At 39.9% G+C, this 25,154-nt stretch overlaps 2 protein-coding genes across 4 annotated transcripts in view; both read right to left on the bottom strand.

The window, feature by feature from the left end:
• LOC141760369 (F-box/WD repeat-containing protein 7-like) overlaps positions 1-20,195 on the bottom strand; it is a 37,128-nt gene extending 16,933 nt beyond the window's left edge. The window contains exons 1-5 of one of the 3 annotated variants that reach the window (XM_074623089.1): positions 19,937-20,195; positions 17,995-18,433; positions 17,587-17,916; positions 1,383-1,465; positions 436-574 (exon numbers count right to left, since the gene is read on the bottom strand). In XM_074623089.1, the coding sequence (XP_074479190.1) occupies positions 436-574; positions 1,383-1,465; positions 17,587-17,916; positions 17,995-18,396 (954 nt within the window). In that variant the 5' untranslated portion in view covers positions 18,397-18,433; positions 19,937-20,195. Of the gene's footprint in view, positions 1-435; positions 575-1,382; positions 1,466-5,251; positions 5,514-17,586; positions 18,434-19,936 lie in introns of those variants that run through there. The other 2 variants (XM_074623088.1, XM_074623090.1) reach the window with 2 other exon arrangements.
• A 910-nt stretch (positions 20,196-21,105) lies between these two features.
• Positions 21,106-25,154, bottom strand: part of LOC141761089 (uncharacterized) — a 28,339-nt gene continuing 24,290 nt past the window's right edge. Inside the window, exons 13-14 of the mRNA XM_074624316.1 lie at positions 24,895-24,990; positions 21,106-24,804 (exon numbers count right to left, since the gene is read on the bottom strand). Of these exons, the coding sequence (XP_074480417.1) occupies positions 22,816-24,804; positions 24,895-24,990 (2,085 nt within the window). The 3' untranslated portion in view covers positions 21,106-22,815. The remainder of the gene's footprint in view (positions 24,805-24,894; positions 24,991-25,154) is intronic.

The following is a 25,154-nucleotide window of genomic DNA, read 5'->3' as shown; positions in this document are numbered from 1 at the left end:
ATAATATCTATCCTTTTAACACCTTGGGAACCGGCTATAACTTGGGGTAGCTGGCTAGCTTCAGATTGAATATAATATACAGATTTTATATAATAAAAGACTAGAAATGTGGACTATTATTTTAATAATGTGGGCAGCTTGGATATAGTTTACTAATCTCTGTCCGTTTGATGATATTGACAGAAGTAGACAAAAGCAGCACACTGTTTACTCCATTTTTTCCTTTTACTCTTGTGTTTTCAGTTTTAGAAAATCTACAAAAACAAAATTTCATTCATACAGTTTAAAACTTTTTGTGTAGAAGTCAAAAGCTGATGTGCCTAGTTACGGTTACTAAGCTATGATTGGATGACCGCTGTTGGGGGGAGGGGTTTAGTAGACTATCTATAGTGCACTAACTGTTGAATAGTAAGGAAGAAACATGTCTGCGCTGACCTGGAAGATGTGAAGCCAGTCCTGCAGGCCAGAGGGAGGCGGGCCCGAGGTGACGCGCCGCCGCTGAGCCGAATGCCCATTGGCCAGCCGCAGGTCGCCGAACGTTGTTGGTGTGGTGGCCTGAACCAGACTGGCGGGACTGGGGAGAGAGGGACAGTGATGTTAGCATCTGCACAAGTTAGCATTTCCAAGCAAAACCAAATGGAGAAAACAAACTGACCCTCTTACAAAATGCTAAAAAATAAGAGCTATCTAACTATAAAGCACGGAATTTCTGTCTGTCCATCTGTCTGTGTGTCCGTCGCAGATCTCGAGAACCGTTCATCCGATCTACTTCACACTTGGCGGGTGTATTGCTCAGGACCCACGGGTGTGCAGTGTCCAATGTGGTGCAATTTGGCCAGATGGTGGCGCTATAACAATGAACTTTGGCGTGTAACTTATGAACCGTAACTCTCAGAAACAAAATTTTTTTCCTGTATTTTGTGGGTCCAGATGAATCTATCTATATAAGCCACGGCCATTTGCATCTAGAATGCCATTTTGGATTTTTGCAGTTTGGCTATAGCTGGCCCTCAAAGTTAGCTCAAGTGCTGCGAGCAGGGCTTATATTACAAAAAAACGTCATATCTCCTGAACACTTCGTGCTATTGGGAGCACATTTGGTGGACATGTGTAGATATGATGTCTGAGTGACCATGCCAAATTTGGTGCCATTTGGCCAATAGGTGGCGCTGTAGCAGCATAATCTAACTACAAAGGAAGTATTCTCTGTCTGTTTATGTATATATGACTATCGTTCACATATCTTGAGAACAGTTCATCAAATTAACTTCACACTTGGCAGGTACAAGCAGCTACAACAACGCTGCAAGCAGAACCTCTGGGGGGCCAAGGGTAACGTTGTTCTATGTAGCTGTTGGTTAGCTAAATATAACATGTGTTACCTGAGGTATCCTTTGCCTTTGCAGTGCTTCTTCCCTGAAGGGAACGGCCGGCCGTCTGGACCGTGATCCAACTTCCTCTTCATCTGGTGGGAAAGAGAAAGAAACGCTGAGAGACAGTGACGCTCTTCTGAGTCAGGAGTCAAGAAGGCAACAATCAAACCCCAACGACTGGTACTGTTTAGTACTTGGAGACACATTGCACAGAGGGCGGTAGATTGGGGGGACAGCACGGGCCAAATATCAAGTTTCTCCTAAACTAAAATCTATTGAAAGATATTAAATTGTGTTAAACTTTCATCTGGATTTGAGACACATGAAATGACATGTGTTAATGCGGCCTGTGAAGGAAATGCAAGACAAGTTCCTACAAATGTTTGTGGGTTTCTGGGATGTTGCTGCAATCAAAACAGACTGAAAACAGATGTTGCAGAGCCCACATTAATGGACAGATGCTACAGCATCTCTATAATATTACTATAATGACTATGATAATCAGTAGATGGTGTACTGTGATCTTACTGTGACCTATGTGTAATTCTGCCAGGATTTACTGTGTAGTATCCCTTTATAATCCCTATTTTCACAATGTAGGGAAGCGAAAACATGTAATTTCCAAGGTTTTATTCTTGTAGTTTGTAGCTGTAAAGATGAACAAGCATTATATGCTAAAGTTCTGCCGGATTTCAATTCATTTTTGCGGTTTTAAACACCATATTTGACCCAAAAATGCAGTTTACAGCAGCTGTACTGTGTAATATCCATCTTTTACTTGTGTTTTTATGGCGTAAGGAAGCAAAAAATGTCAATTTCTAAGGTTTTAATCTTGTAGTTTGAAGCTATGTAGAGGAACAAGCATCGGATACTGAAGTTTTGTCTGAGTTCAATTCATTTTCATACATCTTTGTGGTTTTATGCACCATATTTGACGTCCAAAATTTAGTTTTCAGCAGCTGTACGGTGTAATATCTTATATATTACTTGTGTTTTCATGGTGTAAGGAAGCAAAAAAATTACAATTTCTAAGGTTTTAATCTTGTGGCTTGTAGCTGTAAAGATGAACAAGCTTTATATATTAAAGTTTTGTCTGAGTTCAATTAATTTTCATACATTTTTGTGGTTTTATGCACCATATTTGACCCAAAAATGCACTTTATAGCAGCTGTACTGTGTAATAATATCCCTCTTTTACTTGTGTTTTCACGGTGTAAGGAAGCAAAAACATTTAAATTTATCAGATTTAATCTTGAACAAGCATCTTACTTTGTTTACTTTGACCGTTATGCACCAAAATACCAAGGAAAATTTCTTGCATGTGAAATCCTACTTGGCAATAAACCATCTGAGACACATGATGTGTTGAGGAAATGCAAGAAGAAGTTCTGACGAATGCTTGTGTGTTTCAAAAGAGGACTCATTAATGAAGAGATGCAGATAAGACTGCAGCCCTGTGTGTAACTACAGAGACACTGAAAACACCTACGCTGTTAAGTAACACAAACGCAACCACCCAGAGGTCTGAATCAGCCTTCTATCTCTTTCTCTTTCTGTGTCTCTCGCTCAGTGAATGAACGCAGGAATGCAGAAAATCGCAGGAATGTCGCCGGTGCAGCGCTGGTCTAAAATAGAGCAGCACACGCTAACAGGCTGCTACACACTGACTGGAGGCTGCAGATGTACAGGACAGAGTGTGTGTGTGTGTGTGTGTGTGTGTGTGTGTCCTTCATCCTCTCGGCATCATAATCTGTGTCACGTTTCAAAATAAAACACTAGAAGAATTCAGAATATTTCAGTCACGGAGGACAGAATTGAACCCCCAACCTCTGAGCTTCAACATCAGCAACATACGGCCGTGATTTCAGCTCCTATAAGTGCGACCTAAACTCATAATCTGCTTCTCATTTTCTGACTCTTTTTTTCTTCCCAACGTCGCTGGCTTTTTAATAACAGATGTCGCGTCTGTGTGGATTTCATTAAAAGCCTAAAAAAGAAAAACTTCAACTTGAGGATGAAAAACAACAAAAAATGTGTTTAGTGTTAAAAGCAGATGAATTCAGCTCTGATGTGAGACATCTGTCTTTTTAAAAATCTCTAATATTCCTATAATAATAAACTTTGATACTTATTTATTTGTATTTCTGTTGTCATCACTATAGTGTGTCTTTGATATGTAAAGTGTACTAATATTACCTGTAATTTTGGAGCTATAGCATCCCTATACATTACTATAATGAGTCTATGATAATGAGTAGAGGCTTTACTGTGACATCACTGTGACCTATGTGTCAGGATTCACTGTGTAATATCCTTTTATAATCTGTGTTTTCACGGTGTAAGGAAGTGAAAAATGCTCGTTTCTAAGGTTTTAGTCTTGTGGTTTGTAGCTGTGAAGATAAACAAGCATTAGATACTGAAGTTGTGTCTGATTTTTTCATACATTTTTGTGGTTTTATACACCATAATTGACCCAAAAATCCACTTAACAGCAGCTGTACTGTGTAATATCCCTCTTTTACTTGGGTTTTCATGGTGTAAGGAAACAAAAAAAGTAGGTTGTATTCTTGTAGTTTGAAGCTCTGTAGATGAACAAGCATCAGATACTGAAGTTTCATCTGATTTTAATTCATTTTCATAGATTTTTGGGGGTTTTATACACCATATTTGACTATAAAATGCAGCTTACATGAGCTGTAAAGTGTAATATCCCTCTTTTACTTGTGTTTTCATGGTGTAAAGAAGCACACAATGTCAATGTCTGTGGTTGTTTTAATCTTGTGGTTGATAGCTGTAAAGATGAACAATCATTTTTCATAGATTTTTACTGTTTTATACACCATATTTTATCCAAAAACTCCATTTACAGTGTAATATCTATCTTTTACTTGTGTTTTCATGATGTAAGGATGCAAAAAAATGACAATTTCTAAGGTTCTAGTCTTGTGGTTTGCAGCTTTAAAGATGAATACTTAAGTGTTGGTTGATTTTCATTCATTTTCATAGATTTTTGCTGTTTTATACACCATATTTGACCACAAAATGCAGCTTACATGAGCTGTAAAGTGTATTATCCCGCTTTTACTTGTGTTTTCATAGTGTAACGAAGCAAAAAAATGGCAATTTCTAAGGTTTTATTCTTGTGGTTTGCAACTTTAAAGATGAATATTAAAGTGTTGCTTGATTTTCATTAATTTTCTTAGATTTTGTTTGACCCACAAATTGCAGTTAACAGCAGCTGTACAGTGTAATATCCATCTTTTACTTGTATTTTCATGACGTAAGGATGTTAGTCTTGTGGTTTGCAGCTTTAAAGATGAATATACATTAGATACTAAAGTGTTGGTTGATTTTCATTCATGTTCATAGAGTTTGTTTGACCCAATAATGCAGTTTACAGCAGCTGTACTGTGTGATATCAATCTTTTAGGGAAGCAAAAGGTTTTAATAAGAATTACATACTCAAGTTGATTTTTACTCATCAATTCATTCATAGGTAATCCACAGCAGTTCTACAGCAGGATTCAAACCCTCAACGATGCCTTGCTCATTGGTTCTTGGTGTGATACACCACAGACACACAGACAGCTGGTGATCAATAATCAATAATCAAATCAAGGAGAGATGGAGAGAGAGAGAGAGAGAGAGGACATAGAATGAGTGTCTCTCTCTCTGCCGGTTCCGCAGTGGTCCACACACACACGCACACACCGACACACGCACGCGCCACCGAGGCATTCCGCTGTCAGAGAGAAACGCCTCGTCATCCCGGTCCCGGTGCTGTACCCGGTGCTGCACGAGCCTGACAACCTTCAATTCCTGCACGACATCTTTCAACGATGACGTCAGTCGATCGATCAATAATCAATAATACTCACTTTGTAGAAGATGAGCTTCAAGGTGCCGTAGAAACCCATGGCTGCCCCCCCACCGGTAGGTACACAACCCTCCAACCGGTCAACGACAAAATAATATTCAGAGCCAGTAAATCCAACAGGAGAATATCCCACAATCAACAATCCATCAGAAGGAGGAATCGATCAGTGATCAGCTGGAGAGGAATCAGTCCGTGAGGAGCTCGTGCTGCTGCTGCTGCTACAGGATTCACTGAGAGGACTGACTCTCTCTCTCTCTGTAGCTCGACCTCCAAGGGAACACGCAGGGACATGCCTCAGAGAGAGAGAGAGAGAGAGAGAGAGAGAGAGAGAGAGAGAGAGAGAGAGAGAGAGAGAGAGAGAGAGAGGGGGGTGGAGCCCAGTGCAGTGTGTGTGTGTGTGTGTGTGTGTGTGTGTGTGTGTGTGTGTGTGTGTGTGTGTGTGTGTGTGTGTGTGTGTGGAGCAGCCCCAGAATTCTAGAATTCTGTAGGAAATGTATCTAATTTTCTGACAGAATTCTAGAATTATCAACTCAGTAGCCAATAACTGCTCACATAAAGTAGAAGAAGGTCTGTTGGCTTCTTCCAAATCGATACTTAAAGGTTCCATATTATAAAAAAGTGAGATTTTCATGTCTTTTATATTATAGAGCAGGTTTAAGTGCTATATAAATACTGTGAAAGTATCAAAGTGCTCAATATACGGAGAAATACACACAGCCCGTATTCAGAAATTGTGCGTTTGAAAGAAGCCGTTAGGATTTCTGTCCATTTGTGACGCCCCAAATATACAATATTTAGACCATTACAAGGTTTTAAACGTAAACATTCTAAATGTGTCCCAGTTTATTCCTGGTTGCAGTGGATGTGAATGACATCAGCTGACAGGAAGTACACATGCACCCAAGCTGTTGCCTAGCAACGCAATTCTGTTGCAATTCCGTCGCAATTCCGTCGGAATGCGCTAAAACGGAGCGTTTCAGACAGAGGGGTAGATACAGGCATATTCAGGCAGACAGTATGAGGAAAATAAATATTTTTTTTAACATTACAGCATGTATACATGTTCTAGTAGAAACATAAAATACAAGTATGAACCTGAAAATGAGGATATTATGGGACCTTTAATCACCAATAAACAATATTTACTGTACAGTTGTGACATCACAAAGTTACAGAAGTCCTGACGGCTTGTTTCAAAGGCAGACCTTCTGAATACGGACTGAGTGTATTTCTCCGTGGATTGAGCGTTTTGATACTTTCACAGTATTTATATAGCCCTGAAACCTGCTTTATAATTATAAATATCACTTTTTACAATATGGGACCTTTAAGTAAAATATCAGAGTACTTCTTTCACCTCTGGCTAACATGCTAACAAGCTCACCTAGCATGTTAGCATACTAACATTAGCTAATTAGCAGTAAACATAAAGAGCAGCTGGAGCTGATGAGGTTTGCAGGTATCTGGTCATAAATTAAAGCATTGGAGACGTTCTGACCTGATGGTGGCGCGAGATAAGAAGTCAGAGGATCACTAAAGTTATTACAATCCATCCTGAGGGGAACGTAAACACCTGGACGACATCTCAAAGCAATCCATCCAATAGTTGTTAAGATGTTTCAGTCAGGACGTCACATTGACCAGACGGACTAGGAGCGTTGTTGAAACGTGCCCAGCAGGAGGTTGTTGGAGGTCACCGCTTTCTCACAGCTGATTGACCTTAAAGGTCGTCACAGTGAAACTCCCACAGGCTCACGCACTCCCATTAGGCGGTGTTAGGAGGAGCTGGAGGGGGGGGGGGGGGGGGGGGGGGGGGGGGGTAATTTAGGAGGTCAAACCTTCACCCAGAGCCTGGAGGGACAAAACACACCAACACCTCCCTCTACCTCTCACCTGTTCATCCTCCTCTTGTTTTCTCCTCTATCCTTCGCCACCTCCTTTTCTTTCTTTCCAAAGGCCTCAGGTGGTCGACTCAAAACCCCTCGTTCTGTTCTCTTTCCTCCTCATATTATTTCACTTATAAATCCACTCCGACACATAAAATCGAAGGAGCCAGGAGGAAGGAAGCTGCAGTATAAACTCAAGTGTCCAGGAAAACAGAAACAGCTGTAGAGTCTAATGTAATCCAACGCAGCGGCCTGCAGCGGGTCGTATGTATCTGTTGACACGGACTCAGAGACGTGTTTGTGCGGTATTGTATCGTACTGACAGGTGTTTCTGATATTTTGTTCCTCCGACGTATGCAAACGGTATATTAGAAACACCTTTCAGCACAATGCATTCCGATCCTAAAACGTCAGACGGGTTCACTCTGGATGAGAATCACCTGCAAACCTCAGGTGACACGTCTGCCTTTCATTCCCATTTATAGGCTGTTATCTCTACATAGGAAACATAAACAGGAAGTTTGTAGTGAGACAAAACTCCCCTTTTAAATGCCGTGCAGATCTTCACAGATTTGCTTGTTTGGGCTGCAAATAACAAGTATTTACTGCAGGTATACACACAGGTAAATGCAGGTAAAAACTTCCCCTGAGGCTCTATCACCCCCATCAATCTGCCTCATCAGGGCCCAGATGACCTTTGACCTCTGGACCTGTTAATCTGAAAGGCTGTATTCAAAACCGCCTACTACTGTTCATACTGCAGACTGTGTTCAAATTGTTTTCTGCAGATTTCTCTGTTGGGAAGCACTTCACTACCTCTTTCCCCATTCCTTCACTTTCCTTTATTTTATTTTTACAGTCAGTAGTTTATGGAGTCGTAGGAGTGCCATGAAAAAAGAATACATCTGTAAAAGAATAAGAAAATAAATAAAAGATAAAAGAATAAAGAAGTAAATAAAAAATGTGGAAATATAAAGAGAATTAAATAAAACAATAAATAAGTTAATACAAAATGTGGAAATATAAAAAGAAATAAAAGAATAAATAAATAAGTAAATAAAAATGTGGAAATATAAAAAGAAATAAAAGAATAAATAAATAAGTAAATAAAAATGTGGAAATTTAAAGAGAAAGAAATAATACAAGAAATAAATAAATACAAAAATGTGGAAATATAAAGAGGAATAAATAAAATAAATAAGTAAATAAAAATGTGGAAATATAAAGGCGAATAAATAAAAGAATAAATAATTTAATACAAAAATGTGGAAATATAAAAATAAATAAATAAGCAAATAAATGTAGAAATATAAAGAAGAATACCATTTTTTATATATAAACTACTGTTTTTTCTGTATATATTTTTTATTATTTGATCATTTATGTTTCCTTATTCTTTTGCCAAAATCAATAGGGATTAAATTTTTTCCTTTTACTTATTTATTCTTTTATGTTTTCCTCATTTATGTTTCCGCATTTATTTTCTAATTATTTTACAGATTTATTCTTTTTTATGGCAAAACTGTGGAATGATATCCCTATAAATATTAAGAGTAATGGTATAGACATGCTGGCGATTTTTTCCAAATAAGTACGACAGCCGGGTATTTTTGCTTTTGTTTACATACTACCTGTTACATTTTGGCTAAATCAATACGTACTCTAGTATAGTAAGAGGTTTCGAATACAGCCTTAAGATTTCAGATTTCGCACTTTGCAGGTTACCTTCTAGACACGACCCCCCTTTACCGCCCTTCATTCTGTTCTTCTTCTGTTTCTAATTTCCTCCCTCTCTTCGACCTTCTTTCCTTTCCTTTACGTCTGTTACTAATTGCTTCCTCTGTCTCTCTCCTCCTTAATCCCTCTCACCCTCCACATCGTCATAAATCTGAATTCTCCGTCTTTCTGCTTCCAATTTATATCTTTTCCATCTTTTATCAACCCTCTACTCATCTGTTGTTATTTTCCTCACAATTCAGTTGAAACGCGCCGTATTAAGAAAACAGATCAATGTTGGATGTTAAAGAAACATTAAATTAAATCACATCACTCAAACAGGAGGAAATAGTGCAATAAAGTGCGAGGCTGTTCTGCAGGTTCTCTATAACTACTGGCAGCCGCCGTCAGTACTGGAAGAAGTACTCAGAGTACTTTTACTTAAGTAAAAGTAGCAATACCACAGTGTAGAAATGCTCTGTTATAATTAGAAGTCCTGCATTCAACTGAAGTAAAAGTAAGTTGGCGATGGCCAAAAACCAAGATGGCAACGGCTAAAAACCAAGATGGAGACGGCCAAATACCAACATGACGACGGCCAAAGACCAAGTTGGAGATGGCCAAAAACCAAGATGGCGAAGGCCAAATACCAACATGACGACGGCCAAAAACCAAGATGGCGAAGGCCAAATACCAACATGACGACGGCCAAAAACCAAGATGGTGACGGCCAAAGACCAAGTTGGCGATGGCCAAATACCAACATGACGATGGCCAAAGACCAAGTTGGCGACGGCCAAAGACCAAGTTGACGATGGCCAAAGACCAAGTTGGCGACGGCCAAAAACCAAGGTGGCAACGGCCAAATACCAACATGACGATGGCCAAATACCAACATGACGATGGCCAAATACCAACATGACGACGGCCAAAGACCAAGTTGGCGAAGGCCAAATACCAAGATGGCGAAGGCCAAATACCAACATGACGATGGCCAAATACCAAGATGGCGAAGGCCAAATACCAACATGGCGATGGCCAAATACCAACATGACGATGGCCAAATACCAAGATGGCGAAGGCCAAATACCAAGATGACGACGGCCAAAGACCAACATGACGACGGCCAAAAACCAAGATGGCGAAGGCCAAATACCAACATGACGACGGCCAAATACCAAGATGGTGACGGCCAAAAACCAAGATGGCGAAGGCCAAATACCAACATGACGACGGCCAAAAACCAAGATGGTGACGGCCAAAAACCAAGATGGCAACGGCCAAAAACCAAACTCGAGGCTTCAAAACCATAGTCCACCAATATATTTCTCATAATTGTAGGAACGTTATATTCAAGAAAACACGTCAATAATAATGTTTTGTAGTTGTATTTATAAAATAAGAGAAAGCATCCGTTTCATGTATTTTTCTCGGCTGCTCTTTGTCTTTTAAAACTCTCTTCTTCTTCTGTGGTATGCAGCAGCCCCACTGAGTCTCCCCCTCTGACGGCCTTGTTAAACCTGAAACTGGAGTGTGTGTTCTGCATTAAAACAGCTGACTCGTTCCCACACTTGAGGACCGTGTGTGTGTGTGTGTGTGTGTGTGTGAGTCTTATCAGAGGGTGAATAACGTCTTAAAGTGTGTGTCCGTATGTGTGTGTTTTACGCTTGAAGCTAACTACTGTCAGACTGGAAACAGAGGAAACCACTTCAAAGACGGAGGCAGATGTTGCCTCTGTTTGAAGTGTGTGTGTGTGTGTGTGTGTGTGTGTGTGTGTAGCATGGGCTAGCTGGATTAGCCTACGAGTGTGTGAAGAATCAATAAAGAGTAAGAGAGAGAGAGGATCAGAGGAATGTGTGAAGGATTGATTTTCATCAGATGATGTTTCATCTCTTTCTGTATGTATACGGAGTAGAAACTGAGTAGAGTTCAGTTGAACTGGACACTTAAAGGTGCAGTGTGTAGGATTTTGTGGCATCTAGTGGTGTGGTTGCAGATTGCAACCAACTGACTCCGTTCACTCCTCCTTTTCCAAGACTGTGGTAAGAGTTGTTCCGATACTGATACCAGTATCGGAAATGCGTCCGATACTGCCCAAAAATTCTAGTTTGGGTATCGGCGAGTACGTCAGTCTATGCACCGATCCCATACCATCATTTATTAACCCAGAAAACTTGACGTAGTGGAAAATCCAACAAGTAAAACGGCGATATGTGCAGTATGTAAGGCTTCCGTTTTGAGGGGTGGCACTAGTGTTGCCGATTTCAACATCTGCAATCTTATAAAACATTTGAAAATGCATCACGCGAAAGAGCGTGGCGACTTCACCGAGGCAAAGGGGGGAAAAAGGAGAAAACCGCAGTAGCAAACGTTGGAAAACGCATTCCAACGCCGACAGACATTCTACAGAGACAGCCCAAAAGAGACAAAGATATTATATTTATCATGCTGGTAACGAATCGGTACTCAGGTATCGGAATCGGTATCGGGAAGGAAAAAAATGGTATCGGAACATCTCTAATAACACTGTGTTAGGACCAACGGAAGTTTCTTGTTTTATTGCACAAATTGAGAATGATCATAAAAACAAGTGAATGAAAACTCACTTAGTGTTACGGGAATGTTTCAGGTCCGACCTGGTACGTTTGCATAAAAGAGATTTATTCAAACATGAGACACAACGTGTAAGAGACGCTTTTCTCTTCTTTCTTTCTTTCTTTCTTTCTTCCTTTCTTCCTTCCCTCTCCTGACTTCTAACTCTGTTGAATCCTGATTCGTCCCCTGAGAACGATCTCAGCTTAGACACACCGCTACTCATTAAAATATACATGAGCACTAAGTCTCTTACATCCCCACAACACTCCCTGCATTCATTATTGATGAGCACACACTCACACACTCTGCAGCCGTCGTGTTTATTTGCTTTATAAAGCACCTGTTGTTTGCTGCATTGCACCTCTGTAACGTGTCCCACTGGAAACAGCAGCTCCTGTGTTTGGATCCCGTCGGCTCGTTGGCTCGACGAGTACAGAGTCTGAGGACAGAGTCTGAGGACAGAGTCTGAGGACAGAGTCTGAGGACTCGCTGTCTCCGGTTTAAAGTCTTCACGGGTCCACTTGGTTCTTAGAGAGCGAGACTGCGGTACCTGAGGTATACTCAAGTCTTAGACAATATTTCACTGTTAAATATGCAAAACTTTAGTGTATAATCACCTGAAACTAAGAATCACTTTAACAGTTCAATGAAGATGACAATGTTACGTATCTATTGTATGTAAAAATCCTGGATGTGAGGATGAACTCAGGATGAAAGAACAACAGAGCGGGGGAGCGCGAGAACGTCTGAAGTCTGACGGTTTTACTGGCATTCTTCAAGTGTCGCCTTACACACCGTAAAACACTGAGAGGACGGGATACAATGAGGAACAGGTGCTCTACTGTCCTGAATCCACACACACACACACACACACACACACACACTAGTTTACAGTAAAAGTGTATTAAAGGCCGAGAGGAAACCTCATTTTTGCAAATATGTTTTATCTGAATAACCTCTGAAATTTTAGATTTTTGTCAGATTCAAATAAGTCTGGTGTGTCATAAGTCAGATGCTCATTGATGGGGACATAACCAAGATTTTAAAAGTATTAATTATGAGTCAAAGTTCCCCAAAACACCACAAAGAAAGTCTCTAAAATCTTTTCATAACTTTTCACATTTGACTTTTTAAGTTATCAATTCTGATCTTGTTTTTAAATGTTTTTTTCTGACATTATTAGTACTAGATTACATCATTCTGTTCAGGAAACCTCCAGGGAAATATTAGGAAATTATAGTCCACGTACTAAAAAAGTGTTACCGTTTTATCTCCCAACATGACGGCTGTCTCAAAGCCTTCCCTTTACCATCCTCTCCGAACAACAGTGACAGGAAAGCAGTTAGCGGTTAAACGTTCAATCTGTTGGTGTATAACAATATCCTGTGGCTGGTGGGCACCGAGGTGTTTAATTAAGTTATTCTTCAAAAGGCAGACTTTAAGATGTGTGCTCTAGAACAGAGGTTCTCAACCCGAGGTCCGGGGACCCCCCCAGGGGTCCTTGAGGGAGTTCCAGGGTGAATAGTTTATTTAATTCACTATAGAAGTGAGCCCAATGTAAGAGGCGTCGCGTCAGGCTCACTCGGATGGAAACACGTCGATATGAAGCAGATTCAAGAAAAACTAAAAGCTGAATTATCTTTTCGTATTTAAATAGTGGATGTGAAAGAATAACATTCATTTTCAGGCCACAAAAGAGACTTCACTGTAACCGGAAGGTCGCAGGTTCAAACCTCCGTCCTGCTGACGAACACAAGACTCCAGGAATGCTGCCGCAGCTCCAGGAATGTGTGTGTGTGTGTGTGTGTGTGTCTGTGTGTGTGTGGTGCGCTGACTCGGCGGGATCGGCGTGGAGGACCTGACTGTCTGGAAAGCTGCCCGGAGCTGGAATGTGACCTCGTGTACACACACACACACTCAGTATGAGGGTGTGTTAAAGGTGTGTATCAGGGATCAGTCAAGGTTGGATCCATAGTGGTTGTTTCACTGGTTACACGTAGGCAGGAAATCAATCAGCTGTAACAACCTGATGGTGTTTCCTCACATCAATCACAGTTGTAGAACATAACTAGATTTATTGAATGCCTTCGCCAACCAGCCAAGTTGTAGTTTACATTCATTTTCTCGATAAGTCAATTCAAGACGACTCATTTAGTCGAAAAAGTGTCAGAAAATAGTGAAAAAAAGACGATCAAAATCTCCAGTGTGTCGTCTGATGTTTTGTTGTCATAAAAGAAAACGTTTTAGACCACAGAATGGAGCTGGAGGAAAAGTGAAACGATCACTGAAGACATTACTACGGCCAAGATGGTGAGGCCAAAAACCACCTCTTATATCCACTTATTATGTACAGAACCAGTGCGACACTCAAAGCATGATGGGATACTTGAAGGTTCCTCTGGAAACCAAGAATGTTTGAACCAAATTTCATGGCAGTCCATCCAGATGATTCTGTTTGGTTACTGCGTCCATTAACAGTTCCTCAGTCGACTCTGAGCTCATGAACGAGGCGTTTATCCATGAATGAATGAATGACACGGAAATTAGCGGATAATCTCAGTAAATGTTTCTTTTGTAATGGCTGTGAATGGAAAATAGTCTTTCTGGGCCAAAGCGTGTTAAAGGACCAGACGTTAAACACGAGCTCCTCTGACAGGAAACGAAGCGTGAACACCTTCAGGTTCATCCGTCCTCCTGACTCACAGGAATAAAACGCTTCTTTCAGGACGCTGAATAAAGAGAGGTGAAATTAAATGTGTGTGTCGACATACCGGACATACCAGAGCAGCTCTAATGTGCTTCTATTCACACCAGTCATCTGAGGCCAGAGAGAGAATGTGTATAATCTCCTATATGTGTAGTAATCTAGGGAAAAATGCTCTTAGATTACAGAGCATGTCGCACCAGATTAGTGCCCTAGTTTTTCCAATCTGTCTGACACACACGCACACACACATTACCAGATCTGATCTTCAATAATCAGCTTTGAGTTTAATAACAGCGCTGCCTCTAGTGGTCACAGAGAGAACTACAGAAGGGTCACTGAACTCTCAGGAGGTGCTGCTAATCGCCAAATTTAATAAGCCTCTATAAATCGTTATAAACGTTTATATTTTTAGTACTTGCAAAATTAGAATGGTGTCGTAACAACGCTTCCTTCTTTTATATATTCCTGGACATTAACTAACCATCGATCCCATCATGCTTTGCAGACCGGACAACGCCGTGGTAGCGACCTGTCAATCACCAGGTAGACCCGCGCTAAAGCATCCCCTGCTTTATGGTCTATTTGACTCTAAATGGGACCTTAATTTACTAAATGAACATCATGCTGTATTGAAGAAGACTTGAAACTAGAGATTGAGAGCATAAACTCATGTTTACAATGTTTACTGAGGTAATAAATCAAGAGAGAAGTAGGCTCATTTTCTCAGACTTCTATACAATCAGACTTCTTTTAGCAACCAGAGGAGTCGCCCCCTGCTGGCTGTTAGAGAGAATGCAGCTTTAAGACACTTCAGCATTGACACTACTGATACTGATATGTGTGTGTATATATGTGTGTGTATATATGTGTGTGTATATATGTGTATATGTGTGTGTGTCTAAAGCTAACAGTTCCCATGGGGAGGAGACTTCATATCCCATGATCCCGATGGAGGAATCTGAGGAATGTTCACGGCTGCACATTCCTGCACACACACCTACTGTCTGTCTCTCTATTTATAGATCTTAATAATCATGATATAGTATAGTAATATTATACGTTATAGTTTTCTTTATAGATACCTGACACCGGGTACTTTTACTTTACTTGAGTATTTACATTTAATGCTACTTTATACTTTTACTCCACTACATTTCAGAGGGAAATATTGTACTTTTTACTCCATTACATATATTTAAGAGCTTTAGCTACTTTACAGATTCAGATTATTAAAACTGAATATAATTAACTATTAAAATATGATATTTTATTATTGATTAAACTACCCAGCAGTTTATAAAGTCATTAAAACCAGCTCCATATTTACCAGCTGCAACATTAAAGTGACCTTAATGCATCAATAATTATAATAATATAATACATATTATTCTCCATAATGATGTACTTTTACTTTTGATACTTACATTTTGATTGAAATACTTATCTATGATGCAGGACTTTTACTTGTAACAGTATTTCTAGACTGTAGTACTGCTAGTTTTACTTAAGTAAAAGACCGTAGTACTTCTTCCACCACTGCCTGCCTGATACTTTCTAATGTTGTATTTGCCGCTTTACTACAAAGAGTACTGCAACTTTTAATATCTTTGATTGATGCTCATATGTCACTTTTAGGAGAATATTTACTGTAAATAAAAATAGATTCTATGTTTTTTATCTCCAGAAAACGCAGTTTGCAGTCGTTTTTTATCCTTACGTAGTGTCTGAAACTAACCGTATAATTAATGCTGTTTTATTAACAGAGACTTTAATTACTTGATTATAAATAAAATTATATATTTTTTTAATTCATAAACTTAATATGTATTCAAGTGTTCATTGTGTTGAATTAACTTTTACATGCTTTAATTAAAAAATATAAAATAATTCAACAAAATACTAATATAATTGGCTTATTATTCGGGAAAATGAATATTCAGTATTTTTTAATTGTTAAGAGTAAAAGGATGACACACACACTTTCTCTCACACACTCGACCTCCCAGACACACAAACACAAACAGCAGCTGGTGTTCAGCTTGTTTATAAAGACGACAAAACAGGAGACACAATGGCACCTGAATGCAACACAAACACACAAACACAGACGCTGACGTCGTCGGCTGGTACCTGAATGCCACACAGACACAGATCCATCAGAGCCAAGTGGTGTTGTGTTGTTCTTTTATGTGTGTTATCATTCACAGTGAGGAGATAACGTGTCCAACGTCGCCACCTGCTGGCTCAAATATCATCCAGTCGTATGCTCACTACTTCACAAACACATCTTCATAAAAACCTGACTCTTTAAAACACGTCCTCATAAACCGTCTGATGTCTGAAGGTGAGCTTCTCATCTGTGTGAGTCTGAAGTGTGTTAATAGTCCAGCATGCTGTTGTTAAACCTCCATTCACCTCAATTCATCAAGACTGTTCTCTGTTCTCTGATTCTCCGTCGTTCACCGTGGATATTATATACAGACATTTATTGGGGATTTATTTTTAAATTTCGTTTGAATCCTCCCTCACCCCTTTTTTAAAAATGTATTTTCCTTATTTATTTAATTTTATTTATATATATTTTTTATGTAATGTACGATGTTGTATTATGTGATTTTATGTATGTTATATTTTGTATTTATTTATTTATTTTTTCTTAAAAGCCTAACAACAGCCTGCAAACTAGCTACGGCTAGAAGTCCTACATACGTTGCATCAGTTGCACTTTGTTGTTCTACAACATTTAGTTTGGAAAAATGTGCTTTTGCATAATTTTGGTGAATTTTTAATGGGAAAAATATTAAATAACTTCAGTATTATACAGTGTAGTGACACTATAATCACTTCACACATCAATGGTCTCTTCCTGATTATACTTATTAAACTAATTGAGACATTTGGTGGCATTACACTTTATAAAAGTGAAGTTATTGAATATTTTTCCCATTAAAAATTCACCAAAATTATGCAAAAGCATATTTTTCCAAACTAAGTGTTGTAGTACAACTATCCAATCCAATTTTATTTATAAAGCACATTTAAAAACAACAAAAGTTGAACAAAGTGCTGTACAATTATTCATAAAAACAGAAAAACAACACAATAAAACACTAAGACCAACTTAAAACCAACAGGACATTAAAATAACAAGAGCGTTAAGACCAATAGGAAAGGAAAAAGGATTAAAATAGTCATCTCTCATGCCGAGCCAAAAGCCTTTACAAACACTTTACAATCACAAAGAACTTTCTCAGTATTTAGAGTTATGAACCGGCGACCTTCTGACCTTTAGGTTCTCCTCCTCCTACCTCTGCAGCCCGCCTTCATACAAATACCCATAATGCACCTGCTTCCACGCACCTCGTTCACAATGAAAGTAGTCTAATCTACAGAATCATCTTCATCATCAAACCAGCGAGTCAACGGTCCTACCTGGTTCTGCAGGTGAAGCGATGATGGTGACGTCACCTCTGCGTTCTCCTCCTCTTCCTCCTCTCTTTCATCACTGTTTGCCTCCTCCTCCTCTTTCTTCTCCTCCACCACCACTCTTTCAGTCTCTCCTTCCTCCTCTCTCTCATCACTGTTTGCCTCCTCATCCTCTTTCTTCTCCTCCACCACCACTCTTTCAGTCTCTCCTTCCTCCTCTCTCTCATCACTGTTTGCCTCCTCATCCTCTTTCTTCTCCTCCACCACCACTCCTTCAGTCTCTCCTTCCTCCTCTCTCTCATCACTGTTTGCCTCCTCATCCTCTTTCTTCTCCTCCTCCACCACTCCTTCAGTCTCTCCTTCCTCCTCTCGTTCATCACCGTTTGCCTCCTCCTCTTTCTTCTCCTCCACCACTCCTTCAGTCTCTCCTTCCTCCTCTCCGTCCTCCGTCCGTGTGATCTGATTGGTCGTTTCCAGGTGGGCGGTGCCGAACGGCTCGGACGGACAGGACTCGTCCTCGATGGTGACTATGGCGACTCTGACCTCGTCTTCCTCTCCATTCTCCTCCTCACCTCCTCCTCCTCCTCTTACTCGGCGCAGAGAGGAGGAGAGGAAAGGGAGGGAGATGAAGGAGGAGGAGGAGGAGATCGGAGTGTGTCCACCAATCGCTTTGTTTTTGGCGTCTGCCTTCATCATCTCCTCCTCCTCCTCTTCCTCCTCCTCTTCTTCTTCTTCTCTCCTACTGGATTGAGTTTGTAGTGTTCTCTCCTCCTCCTCTTCCTCCTCTTCTCTCCTTTCTTGACGCTCTTCGTCCATCTTTCCTTCGTCACACAGCAGCAGCACGAAGACGCATCTTTAAAAAAACACAAAGTTATGATAATTATAATAATAAAACTTTTATGTTTACAATACTAATGGATATGTTAACAAAATAGGTAAAAACAGACCCATCAGTCACTAAATGTGTACAAACTGCACTTTTTAAAAATATAAATCCTTCTTACGTCACATTTTAAAGCCTCACTAATCAATATTCTCATATAAAAACAAATCAAATCGCTCTACAAAGCCGTTTCAGTAAAAAAAAAACACAGTGGAGCATTTATCGGCTAAAGAGACAGATATTTTGTGGTGGAGACCAAAAACAGAGCTAAAAGAGTGGAATTACATGAATCTAGTGGACACAAACACAAAGACTCCTGATGAATCATCATGTTGATCTGAGCTAATACACTACAAGTAAAAGTACTGCATTCAAAGCCTTACTTAAGTAAAAGCATGTATCAGCTAAATGCACTTAAAGTAAAAGTACTGATGTGTCAGTAAAATGTTCCCTGTCAGTGTTTTACTATTATATCTGATGTTTCTGGAAGTTATTTCCATAAAGAGAGACCCCGTTAGAGTCTAGCTTGTGAACATAGTGGAGCATTTAGCAACTAAAGAGACAGATATTTGGTGGTGGAGACCAAAAACAGAGCTAAAAGAGTGGACTTACATTAATCTAGTGGACACAAACACAAAGACTACACTACAAGTAAAAGTACTGCATTCAAAGCCTTACTTAAGTATGCATCAGCTAAATGTACTTAAATTGTTTAAAGTAAAAGTATTGATATGTCAGTAAAATGTTCCCTGTCAGTGTGTTATATCTGATGTTTCTGGATTAATAATACTGCTGCATTTTAATCTGTAAAGTAACTAAAGCTGTCAGACAAATGTAGAGGAGTAAAAAGTACAATATTTACCTAGAATATATATATATATATATATATATATATATATATATATATATATATATATATATATATATATATATATATATATATATATATATATATATAGAATATAGAATATTTAATATATATAATATATATATTATATAATATAATATATATATTAGAATTTCACCTGGAAATGGAAATACTCAAGTAAAACACCTTGAATTTGTACTTAAATCACTCACTGAAAGGTTTGTTTATAAAGGCAAGGAAAGTTTATTTTTTATATATATATTATATATATAATATATATATATATATATATTATATATATAATATGTATATATATATATACATATTATATATATATATATACATATTATATAATATATATATACATATATATATATATATAAAGAACCAGCCTCCTGTAGCATCACTATGGGAGTTCATGTAGTGATGCTTCTGTTATAGTGCACTGATAGTATTTAATGTTTAATGTTGTGTAGTATCAGTGATGTATTTTATAATATCTCAGTGTTATTTATTAGATATGTGTCTGTATGTTTATAAAATACCTTAAAGAGACTTTAATATTCTGACTTTAGAAGATAAAGTAGTGAAATAACCAGACTTACCTTTAATAAACAGTGTTTTGTCCTGCAGCAGCTGAGAGACTTTAAACTTTAAACACCTTCTTCTTCTTCTCTTATCTCTTTCTCTAATGGATGTTTTCGGTGTAGCTTCTATATTTTAGCTGATAATCCAACAAAGCTTCTTTAAGTTGAACTTCACGTCTCCAGATTTGTGTTTTTAAACTTTTATTCCATCACAAACCTGAAAGATGAAACTTTTTCTCTCCTCTTCTCTGTTTGCACATGGAGCTTTGTTTGGCGCGCTTTGGTGACGTCACACACCTCGGTTACGCCCCTTTGTGATTTTTAAACACAAAAAAATATATTTTTATTTTTTAAAAATATAAATTTATTTTTTAAAATATATATTTATTTTTTTGTGCAGAACTTTTAATAACGGCATGAAAGGATATTAAATAATGAATATTATATTATATTATTATTATTATGACCTCATACAAAAAATCCTTTTATATTATATACAATTTATTTGAATATATATTTAATATTAATATATTAATTGTATATTATATAAATTACATTTATATATTATATATATATAATATAAAATACATTTATATTATATATATATATAGCCATAAAAATAAACACAAATATATATATATTATATATATATATAATATAAAATACATTTATATATATATATATATATATAATGAGGAAAAAAATTAAAGTGCTACTGCAGACTACGTATAAGCATTATGTTTAAAAAGTAAATGTAAACACAAATTTTATTATTATTATGAGATCATACAAAAAATATGGTATATTATATACAATTTATTTGAATATATATATTCAAATAAATTGTATATAATATAAAAATGTTTTATATTATATTATATATGTAATATAACATTTTTATATTATATTATATATATAATATAAAATATTCTTTATATATATATAATATAAAATATTTTTTATATTATATATATAATATAAAATACATTATACATATATGTATATATATATATTATACATATATATATATATATATATATATGAGAAAAAAATGAAAGTACTACTGCAGACTAAGTATAAGCACTACACAGCTGTATTATTTTTAAAAACAAGAGTAAAAAAAAAATGAAACATGCAGCAGAAGAAGAAATAAAAGAGGAAATGCGCTCTGGTGAACAGAAACAAAGTGTGTCGGAGGAATACTATTTTATTAATTAGTAGATAGATTATGCACATATTTATATATCAAATATTAACTCCATACATACATAAATAGAGATACATATACATACAAATATCCTCATATGAACAAACTTGGCACTTCAGACTTTCCCCCGACTCGAATCAGAGACACGTTAAATATCTCCTCGTCTAAACGAATCACTTCTTTATTTAAACTTCATCATCTAATTATTACTTAAATACAATCATTTCTATTTTAATCAGGCCAGATGTACAGAGAGATTCCTCAGGTTGGTTAGTGAAGTTAGAGGTGCAGAATTTAAGACATAAAATAAAGTGTTTTGTTTTTAATCAGGAGACACTCAGCTGGGATTCAGTCACGTCAATCACCAGAAACACTGCAGAAATGACACCTTTTAATACAGATTCATGGATGCAGACATTTATTTCCTTCCTTCATCTTCCCTTGAAAACGCACTAATGTGGCATGTTTTATTTCTGAGCAAAATTATTGTCATTAAAAAAGGACAATTTATGCAGCATTAACCCTTTGAGAGCCAAAATAGAGCCGTTTTAGCCTTCTTTTAGGGGGTCCAGGCGGTCTTTAGGGGGAGATAGCAGGTCAACAGTAGACGTCACATAGAAGTGGTGTACATCATCTGAAAGCTGAGAACCTGATGATTAAATTGAGATGTAGGTTTAGAACATGGAAGTATATGATGTCCATCCCCATGCTCTATTGTGTCTCATAAGTTGTTGCAGCAATTTTTGCATTGATGCAATTTGTTCCACAGATTTGGTGCTAAATTTAACCATTTTACCACTTGAGAATTGATAAAAATGATCAATAATGCCACCAGAATACCACATTAAGACACCAAGACCTTGAGGAACAGCATAGAAAAAGACATGCTGTGATTTGGGATCAAAAACTTTTTGACATTTTGGAGATTTCTGCAAGAATTGGCATTTTTTTTTCGGCACTTGTGTTGTGTAAACTGCTCAGAAACCCCCTTATTGATCAACATAGCTAGGAAAGCCATCCATCCTCTGAATGCTCTAGGTCTCTAGTTTGTGGCTGTAAAGTTTCATGAGGCTGTGATTATCCTAGAGGTCACCACAATGTCATTTAATACAGTGAGGTCAAAAAGAGGAGACCTCATTTTCATTCAAATATCTTGAGATCAGAGGTCAAGGGACTGCTGTGAAAATGGCCATGCAAGTTTTTCCTCGCCACAATACTATGACGTGGTTGGTACCAATGTATTCTTTAGGTTTTCTAGTTTCATATGATATCTGTATCTTCACTCTAGCTGTAAAACTGAACCGGCTACGGCCTCTGAAAGACAGTAGAGTCGGCGGGTCTCGGGGGGTTAATGGGAGTCAATGCATTACTCCTGATGACGGGAGGCTTGGTGACCTTCATGTTGGTGCAAAGCGGTTAGGAAAAGGACATTATGTGTAAATAGTAATGTAGCTGGCATCTTAATTTCATAGGAATCAGAAGCTTTCCTTTACTGGTGTTGAAGTGTCGCAGTTCTCGGTGAAGTTAAACAAATTTAGCCACGAGTTCGGACGCTTTTCGTGCTTCATATCGGAATTGAACCTTCTTTCCTTTCCTTGCTTCCTACATAACTAGGAGTCTGTACTTCATATTGGAATGTATCCTCTGACTCCAGTAAAGAGGGACGGAGTAGGAGACGCTGCTCCTCCTGTTATCTCCATCCCGGCCTGCTGGACTTGCCCGAGTCTTTGGAGTGAGTCGACTTGTCGGAGAAGGTGCCGCTGTCGCTCCGCCGGTGGCCTTTAAGGGGAACCAGCGGGTCGTGGAGCAGCGAGCGAGGAGGCGCCTTGATGGTCTGAGACCTCCTCAGCGGGGAGGAGGAGGGCGGAGTGGAGGTGGCGGTGGATCTCAGCGAGCCTGTCCGGGTTAAAGGCGAGGATGGGGCGACGGAGGAGGAGGAAGAAGAGGTCTTGGAGGAGGATTTAAGGGCGTCGGCGTGGGGTGACGGAGCAGGAGGAGCGAGGGTGGTGTTGGTTCGTCTGAAAGAAGACGAGGCGGTGCTTCGGGCGAAACTTGGAAGTGATGACGATGAAGCGGGTTTGTGTAAAGGAGTAGCAGGAGCGCTGACGCTGCCTCCTCCTCCACCTCCTCCTCCTGCTTGAGCGAGCGCCCGCAGCGTGGAGCGGCACATCCTCTCCTCCGGCGGCGGTTTGGGTTTTGCTACGGTCTTCCGGATCGACGGCTTCCTTTCCTGCTTCTTCTCCTTCTGGTCTTTCGAATCCTTCGGGTCCGGCATCTTGTGGAGGCTGGAGCGGCGGGACGACGGAGCGGTCGACGGCCTCTCTCCTCGCCTGATGAGGTTGGCGGCGGGAGGACCGGTGGGTGCTGCGGCGGGAGGCTTCTCGGGACGCTTGCTGGTCCTGGAGATGGGCACGACCCGCCTCATGCTCTGGTTCTCAGAGTCCGTGAGGGTGCGGACGGGCTTGTTTTTGTTGGCGGTGGCGAGTATCATCGAAGCGGGTCGAGTTCTAGAGGTAGGGAGGCTCTTGGTGGGCGATTTGGACGAATCTGCCGTTCCATTCGTGGAAGAAGCTGCTTCTGCGTTCTGATTGGTTGTCCGACTGGAAGTAGTTCTGCTCCTGTCGACTGACTTTCGCTTCTCTTTGGTGGAGCCATCTGCTGGGCGCCACCTGGGCGAAGAGGCGGGACGCGACGGGTCGTCACCGCGGGAGACAGGCACCGGTTGGCTGCTGATGGGTTTAGGCACTGGCTTCTGATTGGCCGGCTGAGGTTCTGAAGGCGTGCGATTGGCTGTGGAAGAGGAAGCTTGCTGGCTTCCTCCCTGATTGTCGCTCCTACGCTGATGCTGCTCAGTTTGCGCGTTGTCGGTGTGCGTGAGCTCGTCGGCTGCCTCGCACACGCCCGTCACACACCACACGACCACCTTATCCTCTTCCTGCGAGGAAGTCTCAATCTGTGAGTTCGTTCGCTCATCGTCCTGGTGTTTGTGGCGACCGGCGTGAGGCGCTTTGTTGGTCAGGGCGGCGACCTTGTCGAACACTTTCAGCTCAGGCACCAACGTGCGTTTCTCTAAAACTACAGACATGTTTCCTGTCGAAGACGTGTTGCGTTCGGACGCCTCGTCGCTGCTGGCGGTCCGTCCACGAAAATCCGGATCAGCTTTGTTCGTTCTGGCGAGTTCCCCCCTCGAACCAGACTGACGCTCCGAAGGCGTTGCTGGACGATCTTTGTTGTTGCGGTCGGATTGCTGGTTCGAATCAGAGGTAGTTTGAACTTTATCCGTGGGACTGATGGCGTTTACTGGAGTCTGGGTAGCGTCGTCGCTGAGGTAAGTGGCGGTTGTATGGTTGGACGGAGGCGAGGAAGGCGTTTGCTGGTTTTGGGCGACTCTCGGACTTTGCGGTCGAGTCGTAGGGGAGAGTCTTGGAAAAGCTGTCCTTGCCGCTTTGTGGTCAGGGCTCGCCGTCGCCAGGAACGAGTTCAGTTCGCGGTCAGCGACGAAAACCGGCGAGGTGGACGGAGTTCTCCGGGAGCGCCGTGAGCTCCCCGAGCGTCCCAGAGAGTTGTGGCCGTTGTGCTGGTTGAACTTCGGGGACAGGAGCTCCGCCAGCAGCCGGGTGTCGTCGTGTCTCGACATGTCCGTCACGCTGCCGCTGCGTAACCTGACCGCTCCATCGACCTAAAACAGGAACACATCCGTTACTCGTCAGGCTGTCAGTGTGTGTTTGTGTTTGTGTTTATGTGTGTGTGTGTGTGTGTGTCGTCCTACCTCCTCGGCGCCGGCCCACGAGTGCCTCTTCTGCTCCTCCAGCTCTTGTATTCGCCGGCGCCGGGCCGCCTCCTTCACCTCCCGATCCTTGTTCTCCTTCAGAGAGACAACAGAGAGTCTTTATGTCATTTCTTAACTACTATCTCTGATTGAACAGCAGGAGGCAGCAGAGGTCTGAAAACCGTTTTAAAATATGCAAATGACACATTTAATGTACTTAAATACAAATTTATAGTATCAGTACTTTACTTGAGTATTTC

Source organism: Sebastes fasciatus, chromosome 22 (assembly GCF_043250625.1).
Source record: "Sebastes fasciatus isolate fSebFas1 chromosome 22, fSebFas1.pri, whole genome shotgun sequence".
In the NCBI taxonomy this organism is placed as follows: domain Eukaryota; kingdom Metazoa; phylum Chordata; class Actinopteri; order Perciformes; family Sebastidae; genus Sebastes; species Sebastes fasciatus.
Note: the sequence above shows the minus strand (reverse complement) of the source record. Positions and strands in the feature narration are given on the sequence as shown.